This window comes from Crotalus tigris, unplaced genomic scaffold, assembly GCF_016545835.1.
Source record: "Crotalus tigris isolate CLP2741 ecotype Arizona unplaced genomic scaffold, ASM1654583v1 scf7180000018371.15429387391:27106975, whole genome shotgun sequence".
NCBI lineage: Eukaryota > Metazoa > Chordata > Lepidosauria > Squamata > Viperidae > Crotalus > Crotalus tigris.
This window is the reverse complement of record NW_024096970.1, coordinates 9724679-9752253: the sequence shown is the minus strand read 5'-3', so window position 1 is coordinate 9752253 and position 27575 is coordinate 9724679. Positions and strand designations below refer to the sequence as shown.

The window sequence follows — 27575 nt, the reverse complement described above, 5'->3', positions numbered from 1 at the left end:
TATTGCTGTAGTCTAAAAAGTTTACTTCTTAAATTTCCTCTATAGGAAATAAGTTGCTTTCCTTTGTTGATGATTTTTGTAAGGATTTTTGTAACAATTTTTGTAAGGAAATATCTTTAAAGAACTGTCATTGGTGAATACATGAGGATTTTAATGTTGAAATATTTCTGCAGGTGTGTGCTTTGCTGAGGAGGAGGAGGCCATTTCCAACAGGCTGCTTTAATCTTTAAAAAGAGACAGGAGAGAGAACTTAGCCTTCTAGAAAACATTTCTCCTTTCAAATGTATATGTATTCTGCTATTTTTCACAGTTCAGATATTGGACTTCTTTTGATATTTTCACAGTTGAACCTTGATAGCTGGGAAAGATTCTAAAGTCCAGTTAAGCTCCATAACTCTGAAATGGATAATGTATTAATATGATATGATCTCATAGCTTGGTCAAACTGATCTAAAAGTTTGATAGGGGAAGGATTGCTATGCTACAATGACATATAAACCATAAAATAGATTAAGATAGCTTTCTCTACTCATTCCAGTGGAACCTGTTATTGTCACCTCCTTTTACCTCCTATTCAGTATAGCAACAAAAGCTAAACTTTTCATTCACTTATATGTTCTTGTCATGCTTTACTTTTCAGTTAATCATTTTGGAGAGTGATCTACTCTTTTTTTAACTTTTAATGAGGAATCCTGAAATCTGATCATCTTCTTAAATTTTTTCAGGTCTGGGGAAATCTATCAACCATCTGCAGGTTTTATCTTTTCTACAGCAGTTTTATCTTTTAAAGCAGCTTAATTTACCAACAGGTGGATACCCTCAAACAGAAAAGCATGTCCTTTTTGCTGCATTTTTCTGCAGACGCATAGCTAGAGTCTCTCCTTTGTTCAACCTGGAGTAAAGATGATGAAAAAACTCAAAACTGCTGCTTGTATGTACACTATTTCCAGGTCTCTTTTAAAGCTATTAAACACCATGGCTGCTTAGTAATGCAAAAAGGAGATTTACAGTCTCTGATAACTTCTGGGCTATGACCTTGGCTGCAGAACTACCAATTAAATAGAGAAGAATGCTCAGCTCAGCAGGTTACTATGAAGAAAGGGTTCTGTCTCATGACCTCATGTCTCTGTACATGGAGCAGATGAAGACACTGTTGGTTATAGATCCTTCCAGCAGCATTGTTTTTTTTAATTGACATTTGTCATCATCAGCCATTGAGTTGTGTCTGACCCTTGGCCGCTTTATGGATCAGCACTCTCCATGCCTCTCCATGTCTCACATTGCCTCTTCAGATCCACCATAGTCATCCTGGTGTCATTCTTTATAGCAGTGTTTCTCAACCTTGACAATTTTAAGGTACGTGGACTTCAACTCCCAGAATTCCACAGCCAGCATTGCTGGCTGTGGAATTCTGGGAGTTGAAGTCCATGTGCTTTAAAATTGTCAAGGTTGAGAAACACTGCTTTATAGTGTCCAACCAGCTGGTACTAAGGTGACCGAGCTTCTCCTTTTTCTGCTGATCACTCCCAGCTTGATTGACTTTTCAAGTGAGTCACTCTCATGACATGACCAAAGTATGACAGCCTGTATTTGATGATCTTGGCTTCAAGTGATATTTTTGGTGAGGTTTGATCTAGGAAAGGGGTGTCAAACTGCCGGCCCACGGGCTGGATGCATCATGATGAAACCGTACCCACCCCATTGCTGGCAATGGAAAAAAGTTGCGATATGTCGTGACACATCATGTGATGTTGCGAGTTTGACACTCCTGGTCTAGAACTTCTTTGTTTGTTATTTTTGAAGTCCATGCGATGTGTAATAGTTGCCTTCAGAACCACAGTTCAAAGGTGTCCACCCTTCTATCTGCCTTTTTCAGAGTCCACATTTTGCAGCCATAAGTAGCAAGTGGAAAAGTTATTGTGTTAACTAATCTGCATTTGGTTGTGAGGCTGATGTCTTTACTCTTCCAGATGTTATTCATGCTAGACACTGCCGTTCTTCCAAGTGCTATATGTCTTGTGATCTCAGGGCTGCAATCATCACTTTGATCAATTTTAGAGCACAGGAAGATGAATTCCTTTACTGTTTTGATGGTCTCATCTGCACTCTGACCTGTGTGTTGTCTGAGGTTGTCATTATCCAATTTTTTCACTTTCATCTTTGACTCATGGGATATAAAAACCAAAGATTTGGAGCTTCTTTCTCCATTGAACTCTGGAGGGGGAATCATGGTCTTCCTGGAATATTAAGACTCATTGCATATCAGTCCCCAGGCTCTGGGGAATAAAATCAGTCAATAATTGCATAATGAAGATGGGTTTCTCTCTATGGAGGAAGGAAGACACCCTAGTCATACTGTGTGAGAATAAATGTTCAGTTTTTGACTATGATCCACAACAGCCAAAGCTTTGTGTTGCTGTACAATACATGCCTACTGGTCACTATAGGCCTTCAAGTATTTCCTAACCTTTCCAGTATGTGTATGTATTGCATTTTAAGTATTATGTATTCTCTAATTTTTTGAGTGTCTAGCTCCATTATAAATGAGAAGTGTCTTTAAAATATTAAATATCTTGATGCTGTAACACATCTCTCTTTATATAGTTGTCCAAGTTAGTCTACATGTCACTGTAGCTAAAAGTATCCTTCAAGTTGAGTCCTAGTAGCTATATAGATGCATCCTTATCACTTTCTTGATAGCAATCATGCAAGAGATTGGCCATTGCTGTCTTCTGGGATGTTTTTCCAACTTCCCTAGAACCTATGAATTTACTGGGGAATCTCCTATTCAAGAACTAACCAAATGTAATGCTGATTAACTTTTCTAGTTACAATATTTAATGAAATTGGGGAAATTTCCATCATGGAATTTCTTGTAAATGGAGGCTAATTGGTTTTGTCTGTGTGCTTCTGTGTTAAGCATTATTTGACAATAGCTACTGAACATGATGAAAGGTTGATCAATTTAATACAGTTTGATTTTTGAATTTGCAATATTCCTTGTTTGGGCTACACTTTTTTGTACATGACATATTGGTGATATTTTAAAATATTATGGGATAATTTTGGAATTTCTTTAGATCACATCCTGTATTTCATAATCAATGTGCAACTGACAAACTAGGATGTTGCAAAACACATAGGATGTTGCAAAATATCTGTGGTCATTTTGCATAACAAAAACGGTACAAGATTGAGTCCTGCATCAATCAAATCTTGAGTTATTGCTTCCTTGTTAATGCAGTTTTGTTAGCAAGTTATGTGGAGGCCAACTAGAAAAGATTTTAATTTTAAAAAAATTATGTGGCTACCCATTTTGTATACAAACTTTGAGCAGTTAAAATCAATCAACTAAAACAATAAAAATGCTATCAATAAAGCAAAAAAAAGAATTCAAATACACACTGACCAATGAGTCGTAAAACAAGTTGAGACTCCTTTAAAGTTGGAATCCTGTAAAATGTTGTTTAACTACCAAATTGTTAAATAGTGAATGGGTTGATACAAATTAGAGATGCTTTAAATGATTTTACTGAGCATTAATTCTTGACAAATACCATTGATTTGGACTGTCTTTATTTTGTATGTAATTAGATTGAGTGTTTTTCTTTTGGTAAGGAAAATAAGGGCCCTATCCAAGAAAATGAGTTTTAATGTAAGAAAAGCAAAGTTTTACATTTAGGCAAGAAAAATCAAAGATATAAGTACAGATTAGTGAGATCTGGCTCAGAAACAGTGACTGTGAGAGGGACCTTGGAGTTCTAGTGGACGATCACTTGACTATGAGCCAGCAGTGTGCAGCCGCCATCAAAAAAACTAATACAATCCTGGGTTGTATAAACAGAGGCATAGAATCAAGATCATGTGAAGTATTAGTACCACTTTATAAAATCCTAGTGAGACCACACCTGGAATACTGCAACCAATTTTGGTCACCACACTACAAAAAAGATGTTGAGACCTTGGAAAAAGTTCAGAGAAGAGCAACTAAGATGATAAAAGGCCTGGAGACTAAAACATATGAAGAACTGCTGCAGTTTGGCTAATCTAAAAAGAAGAAGAAATAGGGGTGACATGATAGCAGCATTCCAGTATCTGAGTGGCTGCTAAAAGAAGAGGAGGTAAAATTATTCTTCAAAGCACCAGAGTGAAGGACAAGAAACAATGGTTGGAAACTGATCAAAGAGAGAAGCAACCTGGAAATAAGGAAAAAGTTCCTAACAGTGAGGACAATTAACCAGTGGAAAAGCTTGCCTTCAGAAATCATGGGCACTTGTCTGAGATGGTATAAGTTCTCCTGCTTGAGCAGGGGGCTGGACTAGAAGACCTCCAAGGTCCCTTCCAGATTCTACTCTACTCTACTCTACTCTACTCTACTCTACTCTACTCTACTCTACTCTACTCTACTCTACCCTACCCTATCCTATTGGCAGATTTGTTTTGCTGGGAGACCAAGATCCAGATTTGAATGAAGAAAGTTATTGTTCATCAAATTATTAATAATATTTTTAAACTGACTCTTCCACTTCCTTTAAAACAGCCTATCCCAGTTTGGTATGATCTTTCTCCCAACCCATCAGAGTCACTTATACTGAGGCTGTTAAGAGTATAGATGGAGACAGTAGAGTGACACAATCCCACACCACTATTCACCACCTCCTGGCAAAGTAAATAAACAGATGAATGGAATGGGATGAGCATAAAGCGACATTTTATTCTCATTGATAATTTTTATAATTATGAACGATGATTGGATGCTGCTCTGTTACTCATCAGAATTATCAACCTCCCTGATTCCTTACTGCACTATTAAATTGCTATTATGGACCATTAATTAGAAGTTGTTGTTTATCAAGTTCTTTTCCTACTAATTGGTAGTGATTTTGTTTTGCACCAGTTTTTGTCTGTAATGGTTATCTTCGTATTGACTTCTATTCCTGCCATTGCTTGGTCATCTCCTCAGACTAAAAGTACGTAACTAACTAACTGCTCACAAAAGAAAAATATTTATACTGTATATTAGATTTGCATTAGTTTCCTCTAGAAGCTTGGATGTCTCAACAGCATTCCTTCTTCCATTCCTTCTTCTCTTCAATAGCCCTGAGTAATAGATTCATGGATGAAGAGCTACAAAATTCTAGTCCAGCAGTTTAACTCTTGCAACACTTAGATCCACACACACACACACATTTGTTATTTTGGAAGTAGAAAACTACTTGCCTGGCCTTGAAGGTGGAATAGGAGTAGAAATGAGCTGGACAATTCACATAATTACATTGAGGGATACAGGAGGTATGCTGATATCCTAGATTAGCTATGGACAATCAGCTTGAGAGGCTCCAGTTCATCACTTCCCAGAATTACTTGTGGCCAGAAGAATTCTGTACTTGCTCTCACCATCAGTTGCTGAAGATAGGTTGACTGAGTGGTAAGTTTTAATCACATAGATAGAGCTTCTCCGGGATGAACTTCCTTTCAAAGTGGTACTTCATATCTTTAGTGGTGTACTTCTAGCTGCAATAATTGAGTCCATCCACCTTTCTGTTAGCCATCCTTTTCTTGTCCTCCCGTCTCCCTTTCCCAGCATTATGGACAAGAATATGGTCTTCTCAATATATTTCCAAAATATGGTAAATTGACCCTGGTCATTTGTGCCTTAAGTGAAACCCCTGGATCGATTTGTATTTTGATCAATTTGTTTGCTTTCTTAGGTATCCATATTATGCTCAGGAGTTTTGTCCAACCCCAAAGTTCAAAGGTATTAAAACTACTTGAAAGTCTAACTTCCTGATTCTATACAGAATAATGTCTGCATGATTCTGATCTTTGTAGATATATACTAGACATGTTGCAGCTTCTAAATATCTTTTCCAAGGCTTGCATTGCTTCCATACAAATACTGCTATTTCTTGACTGCTAATTCTTTTACTCTTGATAGTTAATCCTAAAAGGCAACAGCTAGTCACTCCTCAGTGTCTTAATTGTCATTTCTTAGGCTGGTTGCTGAATGTGTTGTCATTATATCAATTTTGCCACTGTGCTCCTTGACAGTACTAGAGCTTGCAGATTATTTACTTTTTCACCTTTCTCCTTTGTTTGTTTGTTTGTTAAATTTTTTGGCCACCCATCTTACCATTGGGGACCTCCAGTTAATATTAAAATATTAAAAAGATAAAACCATATAAATGAAATACTACAAAAATACAGAAATACAAAATCCTAATGCACAGCTAAAGGAATAGGAGGGAAGTGAGATACGTTATGAATTTATCAACCATCTCCCAATGGGAAGCCCCTACTTTGGAGCCCAAACCAATTGGCAGAGCCATGTCTTTAAGCTCTTTGCAGAAGATCAGGAGGATTGGAGCCGACTTCACTCCGGAGATGTTCCATCTTGATGGCAAACAAGCTGTTCTCCTGAACTCTGCCAGCCAGAATATCCTAGGCACTGGGGCCTGCCTCTTTCTGTGCCAGGACAGGTGGGGTGGGTCAATCCCAGTGGAATGAGATGGTCCCTCAAATAGCCTGGACATATGCTATGAAGGGGCTTTAAAGGTGATTACCAATACCTTGAATTGCACCCAGAAGCAAACCAACAGCCACTGCAACTTGTAGAGCAGTGATGGGCCAACCTTTGGGCCTCAAGAACTGCTGGTGTTGCTCTTTTGCACTCTGCAATGTTATCAGTATAGTCAGGTTATTAATGCTGCTTTTTGTATTTTTAAAGCCATGCTATTTTTTTTCCAAACTAGCTGCCCTCAAAATATATTTAACACATATTCCTCATGTTGGCTGGAAATTCTGAAAGTTAAAGTCCGTACTTCTTAAAGTTTCCAAGTTTGAAAAATGCTGGTGTACAGCCTTGTCTCAGTCAGCATGGGTTCAAAGCTTTTCTCATCAGAGTCACAGATAATAAAAGTGAAAGAGGTTTCTTCCTACATTGTTATCTATTTGATGGAATATAAGCCTGGGACAGCTTTGCATTTTATTGTAAGAACAATGAGTAAGTGTTCATTTGAAAGTTTGCCTAATATGCTGCTGGCCAAGAAATCTCAGTACATTCTTGTAAAGAAGCTTTATTAAATGCCTTGTCATTTCTTATGTCTTTGTTACAAAATTAAAAATTTATCCCATAAGCTAATTGAAATGAAAGTTAAGGTGGTTCATGTGTATTTAATATATATTCCAATCCACCTCTTTGTTTCCTAAAGCATCGTAAGCTTGTTTTGCCAACAGTACAAGTTTGTCTACCTCTCCTTTATTTGTCTTATATTTGTTTATGTCAAATTTTATTTATCACCTGTAATGAAAATTTCTCTATAATAATTAGGATTGTTCAGTGTAAAACACAAGTCCAGAAGAGCATTGGCAAAATAACCTATCCAGACGTTTAGGATTAAATGTGGAGCCCTTCATACTCTCTGACTTGGTTGTTTGCTTGCAGATGTTTCGTTACCAACTAAATAACATCTTCAGTGCTAGAAGGAAATGGGATTTGCTCTCTGTTTATGTACAGTAGCTTGCCCTGTCAGTGTTGGTGTCCTCGATTAGGCTGTTGTATACTGTTGGATTGTTTGTCTGGTGTTGATTCTGGTGTTTAATCTCTGTTTTCTGGGTGTTGGTTACAAGCAAGGAGGTATTTTGATCTTTTTCTTTTCTATTAAGCTTTTTTTATTGTCTTATGAACATTGACATAGCATTCAAAACTTTGTATCTATGTGCCTGTTGGTGATTGAACACATCCATGAACACCAATTTACAGTCAGAAGATAAAAATCTTTAATTACACAGATTTAACCATGGTTTCAATTGTGAAAATATGAGCATCCAAAATCAAGCTAAATTCCCAAATTCTAGGAAGTTCCTGGCCAGCAATCAATCAATACCTAGATAAGTAGGGATTGACATGATCACACAAACAATCAAGCAGTATACAATACTCAGTGAATAAGGGTACCAACTCAGACAAACAAATAGTAAATAAAACCTAATCAAGGACTATGAAGAAGCAACACCCCGTACCAACATTAATAGGCCAAGCTACTGTACCTAAACAGAGGGCAAACCTCTCTCCCTTCTAGCATAGAGATGTTGCCAGATCTGGTAACAAAAACTGCAAGCAAGCTCAGAAGATACCAAGGACTTCACAATTGAATTATGAGCTACAGAATTCTGTACAGATTCTATTGCTTAGGATCTTAAGAGTATAGAATAATAGGGTTGGAAGGGATGTTGGAGGTTTCTAGTCCAACAAATCTTGTTCCAACAAGGCTTTTTCTCAGATGTTTAGTGCTTAAAAACAGCCAAAAAGCAGAGCTGTTCCAATCAATTGATTTTAATTAGTTAATTTAATTTTAGGAAACAACAAAAAATGATTTTGATGAGACCAGAGTTTAAAAAATATTTTTAAAGAATACATCTATTTATATAGATCAAGGATGACAAAACCAATATTTTAAGAGGCAACTCACAAACAGTTATAGCTAGAAAATGAACTGAACAAAATGTTCATATTTTCTCCTGATCAACCATCAGGAATCAGGATATTTATAATTTTGTATCTCAGATTTGCACATGTCAAAACTTTGCTAAAGATAAGTGGCTTCTGTTCTCCAATCTTTGCATTTGCTGAAACAGTGACTCCCTTGCCCTGGATGAATGGAAGCAGCCAAGGTAAAATGCGGATGGGGAGAGTAACTGGCTAAGACTGCTTATTTACCATTTTAATTATTCTTACCTATAATAAGTTAGAGGATAAGGTAAAAGAACCTTGTGGGGCAATGGGACAGGGAAATAAGAAAGAAACCAAGCATGGGAGATGCAACCTGAAGTTGACTTTGGTATTTGACATCTGGAGAAGGTTTTTGCTATGGAATAATGTTGAAAACTTGCAAGAATTTGTGAGAGATGGAAGCATTTAGCATTTCATTTATATCTGAAAGGATACAGTTTCTTAACCTCAGAAACTGTTGTTGAGAGACACAGTCTAACTCTGTGACTACAGTTAATGTTTTATTGTAGGGTTTTGTTTGTTATTCTTTCTCCTCCTAGACTCAGACAATGAACTATGTGGGCCAGATTGCTGAAACTGTGTTTGGCACGGTGAAGGAGCTGTACAGGGGTCTGAATCCAGCCACCCTCACGGGCTGCATTGATGTCATTGTGGTAAGGCAACCAGATGGCTCCTTATGTTGCTCACCTTTCCACGTGCGCTTTGGGAAGCTGCGAGTTCTGCATTCCAGTGAAAAAGTGGTAAGTGGTTCCAGATGTGTAGCAGCTAATGCTATAACTTTCTACAACTTAAATAGAACTCCATCAGGGTCTCTCTCTCTCTGTCTGTCTCTCTCTGTCTCTCTCTCTCTCTCTCTCTCTCTCTCTCTGTTATACAATACATATATTGTATATGTATGTGGGGATGGATGGATGGATGGATGGATGGATGGATGGATGGAAGGATAGATGGATGTACACACACACACACAAACACACACACTTCTTAGATTGTGTATTAAGGATCACAGTCTTAATTTGGCAGGATGCAAGTTAATAAGTAAAATAATTAGGTTTTTCAGGCTGTTAAACTGGGACAAAGCAGGCTTACACAGGGAAAGTTGGCACTTTTATGGCCTTTTAGGAAATGTTCTTTCAAAAATTGCTCCAGCTTTGGTTGCTCAATGGAATCAAGATGTATGGTAAGCCTCATTATGATATACAACTGATGTCCATCCACTCATTATCAAAAATGAAACTTTGGCAGCTACATGCCTCTTTGTTTCAACTTGCCATTACATTAAGGGGGAGAGGTATTGTTTTAGAATTGGTTAGATCAGTGGTTCTCAACCTTTTTAATGCCGTGACCCCCCAACCGATCGTAAGTCGAGGACTACCCAACCGGTCGTAAGTTGAGGACTTTCCTTGCCCGGGAGCGTCGCGTATGCGTGGTGCCGCCTCCTGCGCCGGCTGAGGCATAGCTGGCAAGCGGCAGAGATGGTGCAGGCCGACCACTGGCTGGGCCACCAGCTGGCCCAGCCCAAGGGAGGTAAGGCACCCGCCGGGCCCCACGCACGCCAGCAACTCTCCCTGCGCCCGCCAGCCTCCCACCTCCAACCCCTGGCCCTCTTTTACTTACATTTTTAGTAGTTGCTTAGCAGGGAGGGGTGGAAACTTCCAGACAGCTCACCTTCGCTGCAGACAACTTGCAGCACCGTTTGCAGAATGGGACTTTTGGCGGGCTCAGCAGGGCAGAGACAGCCTGGACAATTCCTATTGGCTTTTGAAAGCCAATAGAATAAAAGGGAGTAGCACAGCTAAGGAAAAGGGGAAAAAATGGCGGACTGCGTTGTTTGGTGACCCCCATGAAATGGTCATTTGATCCCAAATGGGGTCCTGACCCACAGGTTGAGAACTGCTGGGTTAGATGGAGAAACGAAATCTCTACGATTCTACTGAAGACCGTGAAAGTGTGAAACCTTTCCAAGGACACTGCAGCAGGTGTGGAGAGGAAGCAGACAGTTCCCATAACAAAGTGAAATTGTTTACATGAACTACATGAAAGGGTGGGGGTTTGGCCAGAGAAATATTATTTAATTCTATGAACTGGTGTCTGGGAACTTTAGAATTAGTTTTGCTTTGACATTACTGTGCTGTGCATTCAATAAACACTAAGATTTTTGGAAATGGAATGAACCTGGAGTTTTATTTGGATTCTTGAGCTGTATGTTGATACTTACTCTCTTTAGAGTAGAAAGCAAAAGCCTATAGCCACTGGGCATATTCACAAATCTTTGTACTATCCATGATACAAAGATTTTGTGAAATAATCTAATAATCGTCCCAATTTTTGTGTTTCAGCCTTCAACCAGAATTCCTTTGGCTGGCAAGGATTGTTTGTTTATTAAATTTATATACTGCCTATCTCACTATCCAAACTGAAATGAATGATTACTATCACTATAGAAAGTGATTATGGCAGCTATGCTAAAATATCTGGAAAGCAAAAATATTTCATATCCTGGATTGTCAATTCATTTTTTTCACTAGTCTCTGAAAATGTTCAATACATATAAAACAAATTGAATAGTTTCCATTCCCATTTACTTTTTAGCTGTGAAAAATTCAGCATGCCTCATATTATTGTCGACTATGCCACAATAATCATGGTATATATATATATATATATATATAGCAGAATGATAAGATTGTATTTACATAGCCTCAACTACTAAAGCCACATTTATTTATTGAATGTGTATGCCACTCAATCCTAATAGTTCTTGGCAGATTATTGAATTATAATACAAACAACAACATTCCATTTACCAACTACAGCATCAAAATCAGCAACCATGAACAATGAAATTATAAAGGGTTGGCTAAAAAATACATTTCAAACTCTTTCCTCAACTGAATAAGGAGAGGCCAGCTACAATTCCATAACATAAGCCTCGTAATACTTAGAACAATTATTATTTGAATAATTAGAACTAACTATTTATGCTAAATAAATCTGTATAAAAGGGATAGTAAGTAATTCAAATCAGAAAGTAAGTATATTGCCTTCTGATATTTTTGGATTAGATGTGAAGTCCTTTGTGTATCTGTTGAATGACGTACATTGCACAAAGTTGTCTGTCTCTTGAGCCATTTACAGCGCCAGGTATTTTTAAACTGGTCTGTGTACTTTTAATCTTCTAACCGTTTCCTGTTATGTTGAAATCTGTTATTCCTACTGATAAAAGGGAGAATGAAGAAAGGGAGAACATCCACAGCAGAAAATGGATCTGGAAAGTGGCATTAATTAAATTGGAGGTGGCGGGTTTAAGGACACTGCCAAATCCATGGTGAAGCAAGGATTAGTATTTATGCAAGGAACATCAGTATTTATGCAAGGAACATCATCTCTAAAGGTGATAATTCAGATCCAACCTGGATACTAGTAGTAACTGACAAAAGGCTTCTTTTCTACACCATAACATTTTCATCTGCACATCTCCATGGCTTTTTCCCCCTGCAGTAATCTATTTGTTTTGTAAAGAAATCTGTAATAAAATTTGATTGAAATCCATAGATTTTTGTGGATTTCTTTAAAAAGTAAGCATGCTCTTATTTATTTTGACATTTTATATATCCTGGCTGTAAAAGTACACCTTAAATGTATTTCCTCTTTAAAGACACAAAATTAACATTGATATCTTAGTTCTGACTTTCATAGCAACATGAAAGAAATGTTGCTGAATAAACTTAAACTTTGATCTGTCTATTTGTATGTGGACCAGATCCATTTTTTTTGCTCTCAATTTCTGATACAGGAAATGGTTGGAATTTTTCAGAAATGGTTTCCTAGGCTTAAAATAATTTAACCTTTCCTTTTTTTTAGGTTGACATAGAAATCAATGGAGAGCCAGTCAATCTTCATATGAAGCTGGGTGATAATGGTGAAGCCTTTTTTGTCCAGGAATCAGAAGAACAAAAGGTGGGCTACTTACAGGGCATAAATATGCATCTAGGCATTTCTTTCAGACATACTTCTTAGTAGGCTAGACCACTGATTCTCAACCTTGGTAACTTCAAGATCTATGCAGTTCAGCTGTGTGACACCCACCTATCCCTTTTACCAAAATACCAGATTTCTCATTGATTTCTCAGATTTTGCTAGGGATTGCTCTTCACTGGGAAAACATGAGAACATCACTGCAACCTTCCCTTCTGAAATATCCACCAAGTGAATCCTCAAAGAAATATGCTCATCGTTGAACTGAGGACTTGACAGTTCATCTTTTATTTTTTTAAAAAGGATGAAATTTCAAAATAATTGTTGATGAGATGTAGTATCTTCTGCATTTTTTATTTAATCCCAAGAAACAAATATTTTAAAATCTTTTCCAAGTGTTTGTTAATAATGTAAAAAAAATATGGTTGAGGGAGAAAGTCTAGCTCCTGAAGTTGCTTTTTCCCTGACTAATTGGTAGGCATGGGGTGACACCTATCTATAGTTCTTAGTTTCCTGGATTTGTAAAATCAGAACATGTAGGTCTTCTAGTCTGCAATCCTTGGTTTTTGTTTGGTGTCAAGTTTGCAGTTTGATTTGCCTAGTGTTGAGGCTTAAACCTGACTCAATCCTGGCTGAGAAACTGATCAAATTTGTGCCATCTGTCTCCCAGGAGAGAATCCCAAGCTTCTTGTGTACATCTCCCATCCCCTCTGAGAAAAGCATAGATGCTGTGGCCAAATCTGCCAAGTTATATGGCAACTCTGATGGCTTGAGCTCAGATACAGCTGCTCGTAAGAAAAGACGGCGCAAGAAGAAGCCAAAGAAAAGAGGATCATCTGCAGATTCAACATCGGAAGAAGAAGGGACTGAGAGTGAGAAATCTCTGGAGGAGAAGCGAAAATTGTTGATTTCCAAGTAAGAGTGTTATACCAAACTGGCAGTGGTACTGCCTTGTCTTCAAAAGTTTACTGTTGCTGAGATTTTTTAAATTGCAGATGGCAGGTATTGAACTTGGAATCTTTTTTATCCAAATTTATCCCCCTTCTTACTTAGCTGCTGATCTGTTGGACCTCGTGCCCTTGTTTTACTTATAAGGCAGTCCTCTAGGTGCAACCATAATGAAACCTGCATGTTATAAGTTGTGATGTTCATAAAGCAGGTTACCCCTGTGATTAATTCAATTTTACTATCTTTTTTATTGCAAAGTGATCCAATGGTTTTCTATGGTCCAGTTTTGCTGAAAACCAGGAGTAAATACTGATTTTAGGCAAAAATGTAAAAAAAAGTTATGGGACCACAGGATGTTGCAAATGGTTATTAATGCAGGCCAGTTGTCAAGTGCCCAACAGGTGGTCACATAACTGCAGGGTGGGGCAGTCTTCAGAACTTCAGAACTGGGTCATAAGTATCAAAGTCTGTTGTAACTTAGAACAAGTAACCAGTTGTAAGTCGAAGACCATCTGTATTCAATATTTCAGTTGACATATTGAAAAAGCAAGTTAGGAGGGAAGTATGAAGCAGCTGTTAGTTCTGTGAAAGTAAATGTATAAATAAACTGGCCTGCTAACTTCCAAGAGTTTGTTTCTAGTCTGAAATCAATAAATGAATGAAAGATGTAAAAATAAACCTACCAAAATAAATAGTTCTTCTAAAATTAGGGTGGCTTCAATGGCAGTAAGATTTTTAGTTTAGTTGCTTGCCCTAAATTCAGATAGAAATGTCTTCTCTGATTTTAATTATGAAATTTACATAGCTTTATTGGAAAGGAAATCCATGGAAAACCACTGCACACTTGGTCATCTTTATAAGATGCAGATTCAATACTGGCGCTCAAAGACTATCTAATTTATGTTCAACCAAACTGAATGTAATCAGTCCTCCATATATTATGATTCCTCACAGGTTTTATGAAAATCTTTCATTTTCTACCTATTCTGATGGGAGAACAGGAAGATGGATAAAACTCTGACAATTTGAAATAACTCTCAGTTTGTATTTAATTTGCTGGATCAAACTTTCTCGAAATATATTATTGAATTTTAAGGGATTTTTGCAGATGTTCAGGTTTCAGATTACTTGGTCTTGTCTAATAAGAATTTGTGTCACGGTTGATTGTCTTTTCTATATTTCAGAATAATGAGGCACACAGGGAGAAAGGATGCTGAACTTAAGATATTTAAGCATATAGTGCTTAAAAATCTCAATTTCTCCCACAGTGTTTATGCATTTCCAATTTAATATATTCTGTTGGAATGGAATGGAATGTGCTTTGTATCTCTGGGTGACAGAGTGGCATTTCTCTAGCCTTCTGCTTTTCAAGTAGGTCTAAGCAAAATAATGCCTCAGATTTTGTGTTTTCTTTCTGAATGCAAATAAGAAGGCACACCCTCCCTATTTGTGTTATTTTCCCAATCCAAATGAATTCATGCTGATGAAATTTTAAAGATTACTCATGCACAACTTTTCAGGTGTGATCTCTGAATTTGCTGAGTGATCTTCTGAGACAAGACAAGAAGTGAGAACTGGCTCTGTGGCTATTAAAAACAAGTCTGTTCAAATTTTCATATAATTTAAAGGATCCAGAGATATATATTATTGTTTACGAGTGACATAGAAAAAAGATATAAGTCAGATAACACTTGATATGTGCTAAGAATTTGCCTTGTCCAATGAAAGCAATGCTAAGCTAATGAAACATTAGCCTTGCAAATAAGGTTTCAATAGACGGTTGGGGTTTGGGTTTTGCTTTTTGCATTTTAAATGCAAAAGGAGGTGATGGGGAACATGGCTTTTGGCTGTAGAATTCTTTCCCAGGAAAGCTTGCTTAGCATCTACTTTGAAGCTATTATAATGGCAAGAGAAACCCTTTTTAATTTTCCAGGATTTTTTCCCTTTAACATAATATATGTAGTGAGCTTTTTATTTGTTTTGGGGCTGCCTTTATATGCTATATATTTATAATTTAAAATTAAAGTCTTGTGGAAACTTGTCAAAATATGGAGCATTAAAGTGAACTTAAAGTGAACAAATGAACAAGGTTGCAGTCATGAACCGGAATTCGATCAGTTGGCAAGTTTGCCTGCCACGTCAGTCAACAAGCCTTCAAGCTTGGAGCCCAGTGAGACTTTTGTATTCTGGCAGTCAACTGACTGTAGAAATCACAGTAGCATAGTTGTTTAATTAAAGCTGAATATATTTGTACATAAGTAGCATGTTCCATTCCCAAAACACTCTGAGACATTTTGAGTGCTTGTGACAAAACTCCTCATTTAGAGTATAAGAGTCACCTGAAATGTCTAGGTCAAAATCATTTGAGACCAATACAAACATGAATATATTATTTTGCCTGGCCTTTCAGACATGCATCTTCTCTCCACTCCATCCTTCCATGATTATAAAACATCAGAAACAAGCTGGTGTGTGAATAACAGAGTTGTTTAAAATATTCCTATTTATACAAGAATATAGAAGCAATAGCAACAGAATTAATTCAGCCTTTTATGAATTACATGTGTAGTCTTATCCTGCTTAGAAAAGCAAGATCTGTTGTATATATGTATGATCCCATTTCTCATTTTTCTGATTAGTTCTCAGTTTTCCCTTTGAAAATTATTTTCATCCTGTTTTTGCATTAGTTTAAATTTCTCAGAAAAGATTCATATACATTTTTGTAACTTTAATTTTCAGGATATGAACTTCTTGAATATATTCTTCTAATAAGCACATTTTGCAAGCATGTTCTTGCAACATAATGCATTTTTATCTGGATATATTTTTGGGATATTATCATTTTTTGTTCAGAAAGTTGCGTTGAAAAATCCAGATGCAAACAAATAATTATAGCTTGGTTTACATATAGATTTCAGAAGAATAGAGTAGTTAAGCTTACATTTCTCTTTAGAAATTCACAGGGCAGTCATCAACTTACAACCATGATTGGGCCTGGAATTTTGGTCGTTAGTTGTTGTGTTAAGCAACCTTAACTGTGGCTACTCAATGTCCACAATCCCAGCTCTCCCAATTGTTTCATTAGGAACAGAGTAATGTGCAGAGGGGAATTCCTGTTCTGGGCTGAAGACACAAAGCTCAGATTCCCAAATATCCAAACTTCCCTCCATTGGTCCAATGTGGCAAGTCCCCTCCCCTCTCTGTGTTGAAGGGAATCAAGAAAGGAAGTTCAGATCTTCAGGATCCGAACTTCCTTTTCCAGTATGCTGCAGGAGCTTCCCTCCCCTCCCCTTCCTGTGTATACTAGATACCCTTCAGAAATATCGGCACTTGCCAGTTTTCTGACTAGAAAGCTAGTGAACACAATGTTATTGAAGGTTAGAAAGTCTGGAATGTGGCTTTCTAGTCTTCAGAAACATCTTGTTCACTAGCTGCCTGGCTATGTCTCGTATAAGCTTGGTGCTGTCAACAGCTGCACAAAAAGGCAAAGCTAAGAGGACTTAGGCATGGTAGTGGGGAGATGTAGGCAGGGGGCAAGAGGAGGCTTCCATGTTTGGCACAGCTTTGTCCAATAGTAGGCTGGTGGGCAGGGAGGGGGAGTTCAACTGCCCCTACAATTATAAGCAGCTGCATGCTGCCAAGTGCCCAAATTTTGATCACATGACTGCAGCTGTAAGTTCAGGCAGAGGTTTAGGTCCCTTCGTTCAGTGTCATCATGATTTTGGCAGTCATTGAACAAACAGTCATAAGTGAAAGACTACCTTTACTTATGATTTCTGTCTCCTGTGTAGTCTTCATATGGCCATTCTTCAACCATCATTTGTTTATTTAAAAGTCTAATGTAACCCACAGAGCTTCCCAGCACTGAAGCTAACTCTGATGTCACAAATCACTTGAAATATTTATACACAGTGCTCACAAGAGCTGTGGTGAAGCAGTGGTTAGAATGCAGTATTGCAGGCTAATTCTGCTGACTGCCAGGAGTTTGATTCTGACCGGCTCAAAATTGATTCAGCCTTCCATCCTTCTGAAGTTGGTAAAATGAGAACCCAGATTGCTGGGGGCAAGAGGCTGACTCTGTAAACTGCTTAGAGAGGGCTGTAAAGCACTGTGAAGTGGTATATAAGTCTAAGTGCTATTGCTATTGCTATTAAGTCAGCACAAGGCTCTGTCCTGTCAAGAACATAAAAATGCCCTGCTGAATCAGATCCCTGGCCCATCTAGCCCAGCAGTCTGTTCTCACACTAGCCAATCAATGCACAAGGAAACCCACTAGTCTCCTGGAAGATGGCATTCAGAAGCAGTTACACTGATGTCAAGGCTAATGGCTGTTGATTTCTGTGACTTCTGTGAATTGGTCCAATCCTTTTTTAAAGACAGCCATGCTGGTAGCCAGCACTGCATTTTTTGGTCTATGCAGGAGAATGTCCTATCACCATACAGGTGTCTTTTGTACCTAACTTCATTCTATCTTTCCTCATCAGTAACACACTGTACTACTCCTTTGGAGATGTCCAAAAAGAAGAAGATGGGACTCTACAACTTCAAGAAGCACATCCGTACTCTGATGGAGAGCTAGCTCCCCTGCAGAGGTAAATATAGTAGAGATCAAAGGAGCCAAACAATTCTACCTGTTTGAATATAGGGTATGACTCAGGAAATGCTATGGTTGTATTTATGGATCCAGGACCATCCCCTCTGTGTGCCATTTCGGATATGATGTATCTGCTTTTTTTTAAGAAAGAAAGAAAGAAAAATGCCAATTTCCATTGAGACACCCAAACTTTTGGACATATTTGAAGAACTCTGGATCTTGGCTAATGTAGGAATTTGGAGTCATCATGGTAGTATTAGAAGAGTTGAAATATAGCAGGTTTCTCAAACCTGGCACTCTCTGAAGAGGTTCATGACATCTGAGGGGTCTAACTGGACATTATGTTTGACATTTAACTGATGTCTAGCATATCTGGAGAGTAAATAGAGGAAGGCTATCATACTGAGCTTCCAGGGAATACATGGGCCAAAGAAGAAAAGTGATCTTGGATAACTCTCTTCCAGTTGCTTGTCTCCAATTGTATGCCTATAGAAAAGGATGTGGCCTCTTTAAGTGTCCCATAAGCTAATAGAGAAGTGATGATGATATTATATGTTTAAAATAGTAGGATTGGATCACTTTTGGCTATAATATTGATTGGGAGTGAGGAGATTCAAGTCAAAGAAAATGGTGGAAGACTTGAATAAAAAGAAAGAAAAGGATATGCACCTTCCTTAGGACAGCCTAGATAACAGGAATAAAATAGCCAGATTCTTTTTTTAATCCTTCAATTGATTTTGCTCTCTGAAGTTACTGATATTCCTAAACTTCTCTTTCCTGATCTATTACATCAGCTCTTATGATGATTTCTTGATTGTGCTGATTTCTATCATGCATTTATCTACAATAGGTTTGATCACCAGTGTTCTCTGCTGTCAGTACTAAAAAGTGTTCTGATTTATCTCCCTTCCCCAGCCTTTCTCCAAGTTGTTCATCTGCTCCAAAAAGCGACTCTGAATTGGAGATCAGAAATCCTGAACTACCTCTTGGATCTGAATCCCAACTACAATGGTCCTGGGGAAGACTGCCAGAGGTGTGTATAGATGAAGGAAGATCTCTGGGATGCATAGCTTCATGTCTTATATATGAATAGATGCAAAAATGTTTTCTATTATTATCATAATTATACGTGTGCTTGGTACCGCTTTTATGGTCCTTATAACAGGATAGTCTAAATATATATCTAATATTTCAGAGGGGTGAAGACAGGAATTGAAATACACAAATAAATGGACAAGGTAGGCAGATGTATCCCACAGCAGGGTTTTCATATTTTCCTGGGGAGAGGGAATAGATGGATGGATGGATGGATGTAATAGACTTTTATGCCATCCCAATCTGTAATTGGTTTACAGACCTACCTGAAGGGGTGGTAGCAATAGCACTTACACTTATATACCGCTTCACAGTGCTTTACAGCCCTCTCTAAGTGATTTACAGAGTCATCATATTGCCCCCAACAATCTGGGTCCTCATTTTATTGACCTCAGAAGGATGGGAGGCGGAGTCAACCTTGAGCCCAGTGAGGCTCGAACTGCAAAAGTAGCCCGCAGTGCTGCATTCTAACCACTGTGTCACCAGGGCTCTATAGAAATATATGGTATCTATAGAAAGTCCAGTTTTCTAATTCTTAGTGGTTGGGCAGAAACCACTAGAAATAAGTGGTCTTTCAGTCAATCAGTACTATGATTGAGGTATTTAAGGTTTATAATACAATTTTCGAATTGTCCTTGCTTCAGAATTGCAAAATGTTTCAGCAACTATCACTCAACAAAGATCAATGAGACCAGAAGTTTGGAATCTGTTGTGACTCAGACTGTGTATTTTTGATTTATATCAACATATCATAAATTGACAAATAATTGTAAGTGAAAGTAATTTAAATCAAAGGGCCTGATTTTATGAAGATATTTATCTCTTTTTATATAAAACAAGATATATCAAGAAAGTCTTAATTATATTTAATGTTTTAATATTAAAAATTAAAATTAATTTTAAAATAAAAAAATAAATAAAAAGTTATTTCATTTCTTTGCATTGTTTTAACATTCTGGAATCTTGGTTTGAATTCCAGTAAAATTATTCATTTGGCAGTAGTATCTTGTATACATGTGCTTGCATGGTGTAATAATAAACACCTGTAGGGTTAGAAGAAAAAAAAAACAATTATGTCCCCAAAATCATTTTGTTTTGTCTCTTTTGTGAGCTGTTTCACAAGACTTTTTCCTTTTCAAGATGAGCAAATCAGACCGGGTAGAAGCAATCAAACCTGTCTCAAATGTTTCTGCAACAGCAGCCAATGAACCAACTACTGTTACCCCTATGGACAAGACAACTCACTTTGTGGCTATTACAGCTGGCTTAGAAAGTGACCTGGGAACAGCTGATTCTGATAATACAGCATCTTCTCCCATAATTAAGCCAACCCCGGTTTTTCCTTCTGGAAATGGACTTCTGGGAGATGAAGACCCCTGTCCTTCCATTTGCATGGCTGGAAATCAAGTGGATACTGATCACGGACTTCCAGGAGATATACAAGTAACAGCAGCAATTGTAGAAGATGACAGATCAAATTCTATCAAGGAGACCGATGTGCAGACTACATATCCAGATTTGGAAGTGGCTTCTTTGAAGAAACCTTTGTCAAACATAGAACCCTGCAGTGATTCAGAGGTGAACCTGGAGAAGAGAAGGAGTAAGTGGAGATGGAAAGCTACTACAGTATAGTTGAGGGGTCTGTCAACAAAGTGTAAAGTGCATCCTCAAACTCTAACAGGAATGTTTCTTTTTGCTACATTAATCAACCTGGAACGGAGCCTTCCAAATGTACTTGGAACTCAGAATCTTTTCCCATTCTCCTGAAGAATCTTGAACATTATTTATACTTTGAGGATAGGGGAAGATGTTCTGTTTTTAATCTTCTTCAATACTGTATATTCTATCCTTCCCAACCCTTTCCCATACCCACTTATAGAAACCATAGAGACTCCTAAATCAAGTGCAGGTAGTCCTTTACCTACAATAATTTATTTAGCAATTATTCTAGAATAGAATAGAATAGAATAGAATAGAATAGAGCTGGAAGGGGCCTTGGAGGTCTTCTAGTCCAGACCTCTGCTCAAGCAGGAGAACCTATACCATCTCAGACAGGTGATTGTCTAGTCTCATCTTAAAAATCTCCAGTGATGGAGCGCCCACGATTTTTGGGGGCAACCTGTTCCACTGGTTGATTGTCCTCACTGTCAGGAAGTTTCTCCTTAATTCTAGGTTGCTTCTCTTTTGATCAGATATTAGAATGACCCTGAAAAAAATGACTTATAACCATCACAATATCCCCATGGTCACATGATCAAAATTCAGCCATTTGGCAACCAGCAAATATTTATGACAGTTAACAGCATCCTGTAGGTCATGTGATCACCATTTGTAACTTTCCCAGCTGGTTTGTAACAAGGAAAGTCAATTGGAGAAGCCAGATTTGCTTTTAATGATCACATGATGGACTTAACAACTGCAGCAATTTGCTTAAGAACTATGGCAAAAAAGTAAAATGGGGCACAACTCCCTTGCTTAGCAATAAAAATTCTAGTCCCAATTGTGGTTGTAAGTTGAGAACTATCTGTACTTGCAAAAGGTCTGTTTAACATTTTGTATTCATAAAAAAAGAGCCCCCAAATGGGAATGCCACTTTAGAATATTCAGTCTGAATTCAGAAGTCTATTTTGCAGACAATGAGACAGGTGACTTTATAATGTCCATGTTTCTGGTTATTAAAGGAGAAAAGGAGATTGATTACAATAATATTTATGCAGTTTTCTTGTCAGACTGTATACAACTTACAGTATTGAAACCAATAAATGTATAACAAATACCAAAGAAAACAAAATCAGTTGTTGACTTTGAGTTAAAATTATTTGTTCCTAAATGCTCTGTAGAAGAGGATTGCTTTTACCTATTTTCCAAAGGATAAAAGAGTGGGGGATAACCTGACCTTGGGCAATGTGTCATCACATAAAATACTAACCATTTTGTATTAACCCAGTCATCAGAAATTGAAGCCACCTTGATAGCACCTTACTAACTAAATTCTTGATATTCTATGAAATTGTTCTATAGATTTTTCCCCCAAAAAATAATTTACTAATCTCTATAGTATATAGGTATTCACTGAGGGGTTTTTTTGGGGGGGGGGGCGGGTGGACTTTTCATTATTAGGGTGAATGGTTACAGAAATGTCTGTAGAAAAACAGTTTCTTCATTAAATTATCAGGGCCATTGTAATCATTTCTTAATCTCTTTGAGGTTCCATAAAGAAAAACCCTCATCTGGGACCTAGTGATATTTATTTAGACGATCTTTCAAACTTGGATGCGGAGCAATTAGCACTTTATTTCCCCAAGAGGTATGACTATTGTTTCTGCTTTCTTTGGAAAAACTATAAATGAGAAATTAGAATTATTGAATTCAAGTTACAGTAGGAAGGGACCTTGAATGTCTTGACTAAAGCAAAATGCAGGAATTTAATTATGACCAAAGGTCACTTAACCTCTGTTTAAAATTATTCATCAAAAGGAAGTCCATGATATACCAAAATAGCAAGTTTCATTGTGGAAGAGTTTATGACAAAGTTTCTTCTAATCTTCAATTTAAGCCATAGTCTAAAGAATGTAATTGTATTTACTAGAGATGTTTTTTTTTTCCCTTTCTCTTCCCTACTTCTGAATATTAGCAGATTTTATCAAAGCCCTTAAAAGACTTTGAACAGGATAGTTTGTCCTGATTCAAAAATAATTACAATCTGCCAATAGTCATGTACAATGGCCAACTTCAGAAGCCTTGCAACTAATAGTTTGGGTTCTTAGTACCTTACTACCACATTAGAGAAGAGAAAATATGAATTCCATAAGTCCATAACACAAGTATAAGGCATAAAACTATGATTTATGTGCAGACTGTTTCAGTAAATGTGAGATAAGATGTCTATATTCAGGCTGATTAACATTAATCCAATACAAGTAAGATGACATTTTATACGTGTGTGTTTATAAATAAATAAATAAATAAATAAAGCAAAAATAAGGAAACTTGTGATTTTTTTCAAAAATTGCAGGACTCAAATTTCTACCAATCCAAGGGCTGTGGATAATGATTAGAGATAAGTTGGAGTCCAAGGGCCATAGATTCCTTACCAGAATTTAAGAGATAAAGCCATAATTTAAAAGATAAAGTCATAATTTAAAAGATAGAGTCATAATTTAACCACTCTGAAGAACTTTCTATAGTATGCAAATCACTTCTCCCAACTCTTACTGTAACAGATAATCCAGACATGAGAATAAAAAGGAACTTTCCTCAGATAAGTAAAACATGCCATAATTTTTCTTGCCTTACAGAAATAATAGGGATTCACGTGGTATATTGTTGTTGTTCAACAACAATAATAATAACACCTATACCATACTATTATTATTTGGTTTTCAGTGATGCTGAACTGAATTGGCCACGAGCACAATCTGACCCTGGAATCTGCTCTCATTCCCATGTACTGGGTGATACAATTGCTGACAGCAATGCAGACATTCTGCTGGAACCCATAGAACATAGCCCCATTCACTTGTCTCTCTGTGGAGGTCTTGGGGATGATGGAGAATTAACTCATGGTATGTTTAGAAGCAAAGGATAGAATGCGATTTGGTACTGTAAGAGTTTTTATAAAGACCTGACTTTGAGTTGGCATTCTACAGTACTATTTGATAAAGTTGTTCTATTTGTTGGGTGGGAAAAATAATATCCAGTTATAGGATAAATTAGGAGACAATTATCTACCGAAGAGCTCCTTTTTGAGGGAGATGGGCAGTTTAGAAATATGAAATATAAATATATTGCCTTCCATTTTAGCAGAGAAGTTTATGAAGCATATAGTGTCCTATCAGGAGTTTGCAGAGAACCCAGCAATTCTTGAAGACCCAAATTTGGTAATACAGATCCAAAAGAAGTGAGTAGGAATGCCATTTTCATTTGTGGTATGTGTGTTCCCCAAAGGAGCTTTGTGTAGCCATGTACATGTATGCATGAGTGAATTCTAGTTGTATTCTGAGAGAATAATGATATTCTTGGCTCTCCTTAAAGCTTGCTTTGCTGAGTTAGTGAATTTTGTACGAAGGTGGAACTTGCATTCCCCTCTTATGTGTTCTGGCTCCCAATTATTTCCCCACCCCAAAAGACTTAAATTTGAGAATAGAAGCTCATACACTTTCATAAACTGAATTCAGCAACCATGACAGCAGAAAATATATTGTAGCTGGAATTGACTTGTCATGGACTGGACTGCAAATGTTATTATAGGCTTCCTTCTAGAGGTTAGCTAAGAAATCAGATTTAGATTTTTATGAAAACATATAATGAAACCTATTTCAGTTGTATGTTTATGAAACACACACACACACATACCTGCATATTTATAGTATGCTTCAGCTGCCTGTCACAAATATCTCAGATACTTCATGAAACAATGAGATTTAGTTGAATCTGGCTGGGTTGAAACATTGAGCTTTGCCATTGGTTTGTGCTGTTGTTATGGTGTAATGTGCTTAAGCAAATAATTTGGTTCAGTGCTTACACATCTACATATATCCATCCATTTGTACTGCAACATCTTTCAGTTCTGTAGTCTTGATGATCCTTTTCTATTACTTTGCTTTCAGGCTCATACTGATATATATATATATATATATATATATATATATATATATATATATATATATATATATATTCTGAGGTTTTCGCGGGTATTTGTATTTAGGTCTTTGGTTGTTCGGGTTTTCTCCCACGTAAAATTGGAAGTGTCTTGGCGATGTTTCATCGAACGTCGCCAAGACACTTCCAATTTTACGCGGGAGAAAACCCGAACAACCAAAGACCTACATATATATATATATATATATATATATATATATATATTATATTATATATATAACCATGATAAAGCACGTTCACCAGGAGAGTTTTAAGTACAAATACTATAATGTGCCCGGGAGTCAACATTTTCACCCATCATTATTGATTTTCACCATCATTATTGAATATATATATATTATATATATATATATATATATATATATATATATATATATATATATATATATATATATATATATATATTTTGTTCCCCTCTCTAATTGTAGATACTACAATTGGGCAGTTGCAGCTCCTATGGTTCTCTCACTACAGGCATTCCAAAAGAATCTCCCCAAAGTAAGTTAATATGAATTTGTGTTTAATAATAAAGTATAATTTCCTATTTAGGTTTTTATGTTTCACCATTTAAAGAGTTCTGTAATTTAGATTCTTAACCTCTAGGACAGTGGTTCTCAACCTTCCTAATGCCATAACCCTTTAATACAGTTCCTCATGTTGTTCCTCATCCAGCTGGTGGGGGAGGGGAGGCAGGAAGGCCGCTCCACCGGCTCTGCCCAGCCTGGTTGGAGAAGTGCCAGGTGGGGAGAGGGAGGGAGGGAGGGAGGGAGGGAGAGAGAGAGAGAGAGAGAGAGAGAGAGAGAGAGAGAGAGAGAGAGAGAGAGAGCGCCAAGAGGGCGACAACGCTGGCAGAGCTTAGTTCTCTCTCTTTCTCTTTTCCTCTGTTTCTCTCTTTTCTCTCTCTCTCTCTCTTTCTCTTTCCTCTTTCTTTCCTCTCTTTCTCTCTCTTTCCTCTTTCTCTCTCTCTTTCTCTGTTTCCTCTCTCTTTCTGTTTCCTCCCTCTTTCTCTTTCTCTCTCTTTTTCTTTCTCTTTCTCTTTCTCTTTTTCCTCTCTCTTTTCCTGTTTCTCTCTCTTTCCTCTCTCTCTTTCTCTCTCTCTCTTACAGCAGCTTGCCTCCACCACGTCCTCAGCCAAATGGGCAGGGAGGGGGAGCAGGACAGGACGCAGCGGTGGCACAGCTGAATTGTCAGGGGTTCCTGCTGCCCCTGGCCTGGCTTCCACCCCCGTCGGGACTCTGCACTGCCCGGCCTCGCCCTCCGCCCATCGATGGAGTTGCAGTGGGGACAGCACCTACCTGAGCCACCTGGGGGGCAGCAGGAGGAAGAAGGAGAGCAGGAGTGCGAAGAAGCAGCTGCCCCAGTTGGGACTCCGTGCTGCCCGCCCTCGCCCTCCGCTCATCCGATGGAGCCACGGTGGGGGCTGGTGCTGTGTGGCCCCTGCCAGCCCCTCCATCAGCCTGGCTGCTCTCCCCAGGCACCCCTCTTGTCCCAGTGCCCCCCATGTCACCTGGGGGGCAGCAGGAGGAAGAAGGGGAGGAGGAAGAGGAGGGCAAGGAGATAGAGGAGCGGTGTCTCGGTTCCTAAGACCATCGGAAATATGTGTTTTCCGATGGTCTTAGGCGACTCCTGTGCAAGGGTCGTTCGGCCCCCAAAAGGGTCGCGACCCACAGGTTGAGAACTGCTGCTCTAGGAAGATAAACAATTTTTACCCTAATAAACTAATTGGTATTATCTGTCCAAATGATCAGACTAATTAATCAGGCCTACTGAGAAGAAAACCTTTTATCCAAAGTGTCTTAATGCTTTTGAATGCTATTACAGGAATCCTTTATTAAGATCATCTTCTTTCTGTATGGGTTTTATGAATCCTAGTTCTCACATTTCCAGAGAATGATAATCACACATGTAAGATGAATTTTAAAAAATGACAATTTACTTGGCCAATTAGGTGCTTATATTTTATGGACATGCTGTCAATTTTCTGTTCAAATATTAGATGCTATGATTGGAAGTTATATTCCATTTTCCATATTCCACTACCAATCCAAATTTAACCACATATTGTGTACTCCTATAAGTACTTAAATTTAATATGACATTATAGCTTACTATGAGATTATGATAGCTATATATTTTGGAAATATAATTAGCTCAGTTGTAAAATGCAGTCTGTTATCTGAATATTGTCCCTTTAATTTTCAAATTAGATGGCTAAACTACTTAACAGAAGAAAAACATACCGTATATAAAACTGTATTAATGATATATCTTCAAAATTAATAATCATGAAAATAATAGTAAAAAGTGAGGAAAAGGTTGATGGAGGGAAACCTAATAATATTATGTGATAAGTAGACCAGCTTCCGAGAATTCGATGATAATGCTCAAAGTATTCTTTCATGTTCCTTGTTAACATATGAATTAGGTTTATTCCTCAAATAAAACATATTCTTATGTTAACAAGGAATATGAAAGAATACTTTGAGCATTATCATCAAATTCTGGGAAGCTGGTCTACTTATTACATAATTTTATTAGGTTTCCCTCCATCAACTTTTTCCTCACTTTCTACTATTATTTTCATATATAAAAAGTATGACAGAATTGCATAATCCAGGAGGGTAAATAGAACTTTTAGTTATCTGTAATCATCTATGGTAAGATGACTGAAGAAGTAGGATGTTCTGTGTTTACCTTCAGGAACTACTTCTGAGGAAAATTGCTCTACGGTCAGATTCTTGGCAATTAATATTTAAGAATACTTCCTCTTTCAGTTAGGAGACAGCC

At 37.6% G+C, this 27575-nt stretch overlaps 1 protein-coding gene across 6 annotated transcripts in view; it reads left to right on the top strand.

Annotated features, from left to right (window-relative positions):
* Positions 1-27575, top strand: part of LPIN3 (lipin 3) — a 72878-nt gene that overhangs the window by 28391 nt on the left and 16912 nt on the right. For 3 of the 6 annotated variants that reach the window (XR_005557685.1, XM_039351361.1, XM_039351357.1), the window contains 11 exons: positions 5712-5758; positions 9052-9252; positions 12377-12472; positions 13161-13405; positions 17923-18030; positions 18948-19065; positions 20268-20727; positions 22335-22434; positions 23514-23692; positions 23931-24027; positions 25217-25286. Coding sequence is in view for 5 of the 6 variants with exons in the window: in XM_039351361.1 (XP_039207295.1) it covers positions 5723-5758; positions 9052-9252; positions 12377-12472; positions 13161-13405; positions 17923-18030; positions 18948-19065; positions 20268-20727; positions 22335-22434; positions 23514-23692; positions 23931-24027; positions 25217-25286 (1710 nt within the window). In the remaining variant the exon portion in view is untranslated. Of the gene's footprint in view, positions 1-5711; positions 5759-9051; positions 9253-12376; positions 12473-13160; positions 13406-17922; positions 18031-18947; positions 19066-20267; positions 20728-22334; positions 22435-23513; positions 23693-23930; positions 24028-25216; positions 25287-27575 lie in introns of those variants that run through there. The other 3 variants (XM_039351360.1, XM_039351359.1, XM_039351358.1) reach the window with 2 other exon arrangements.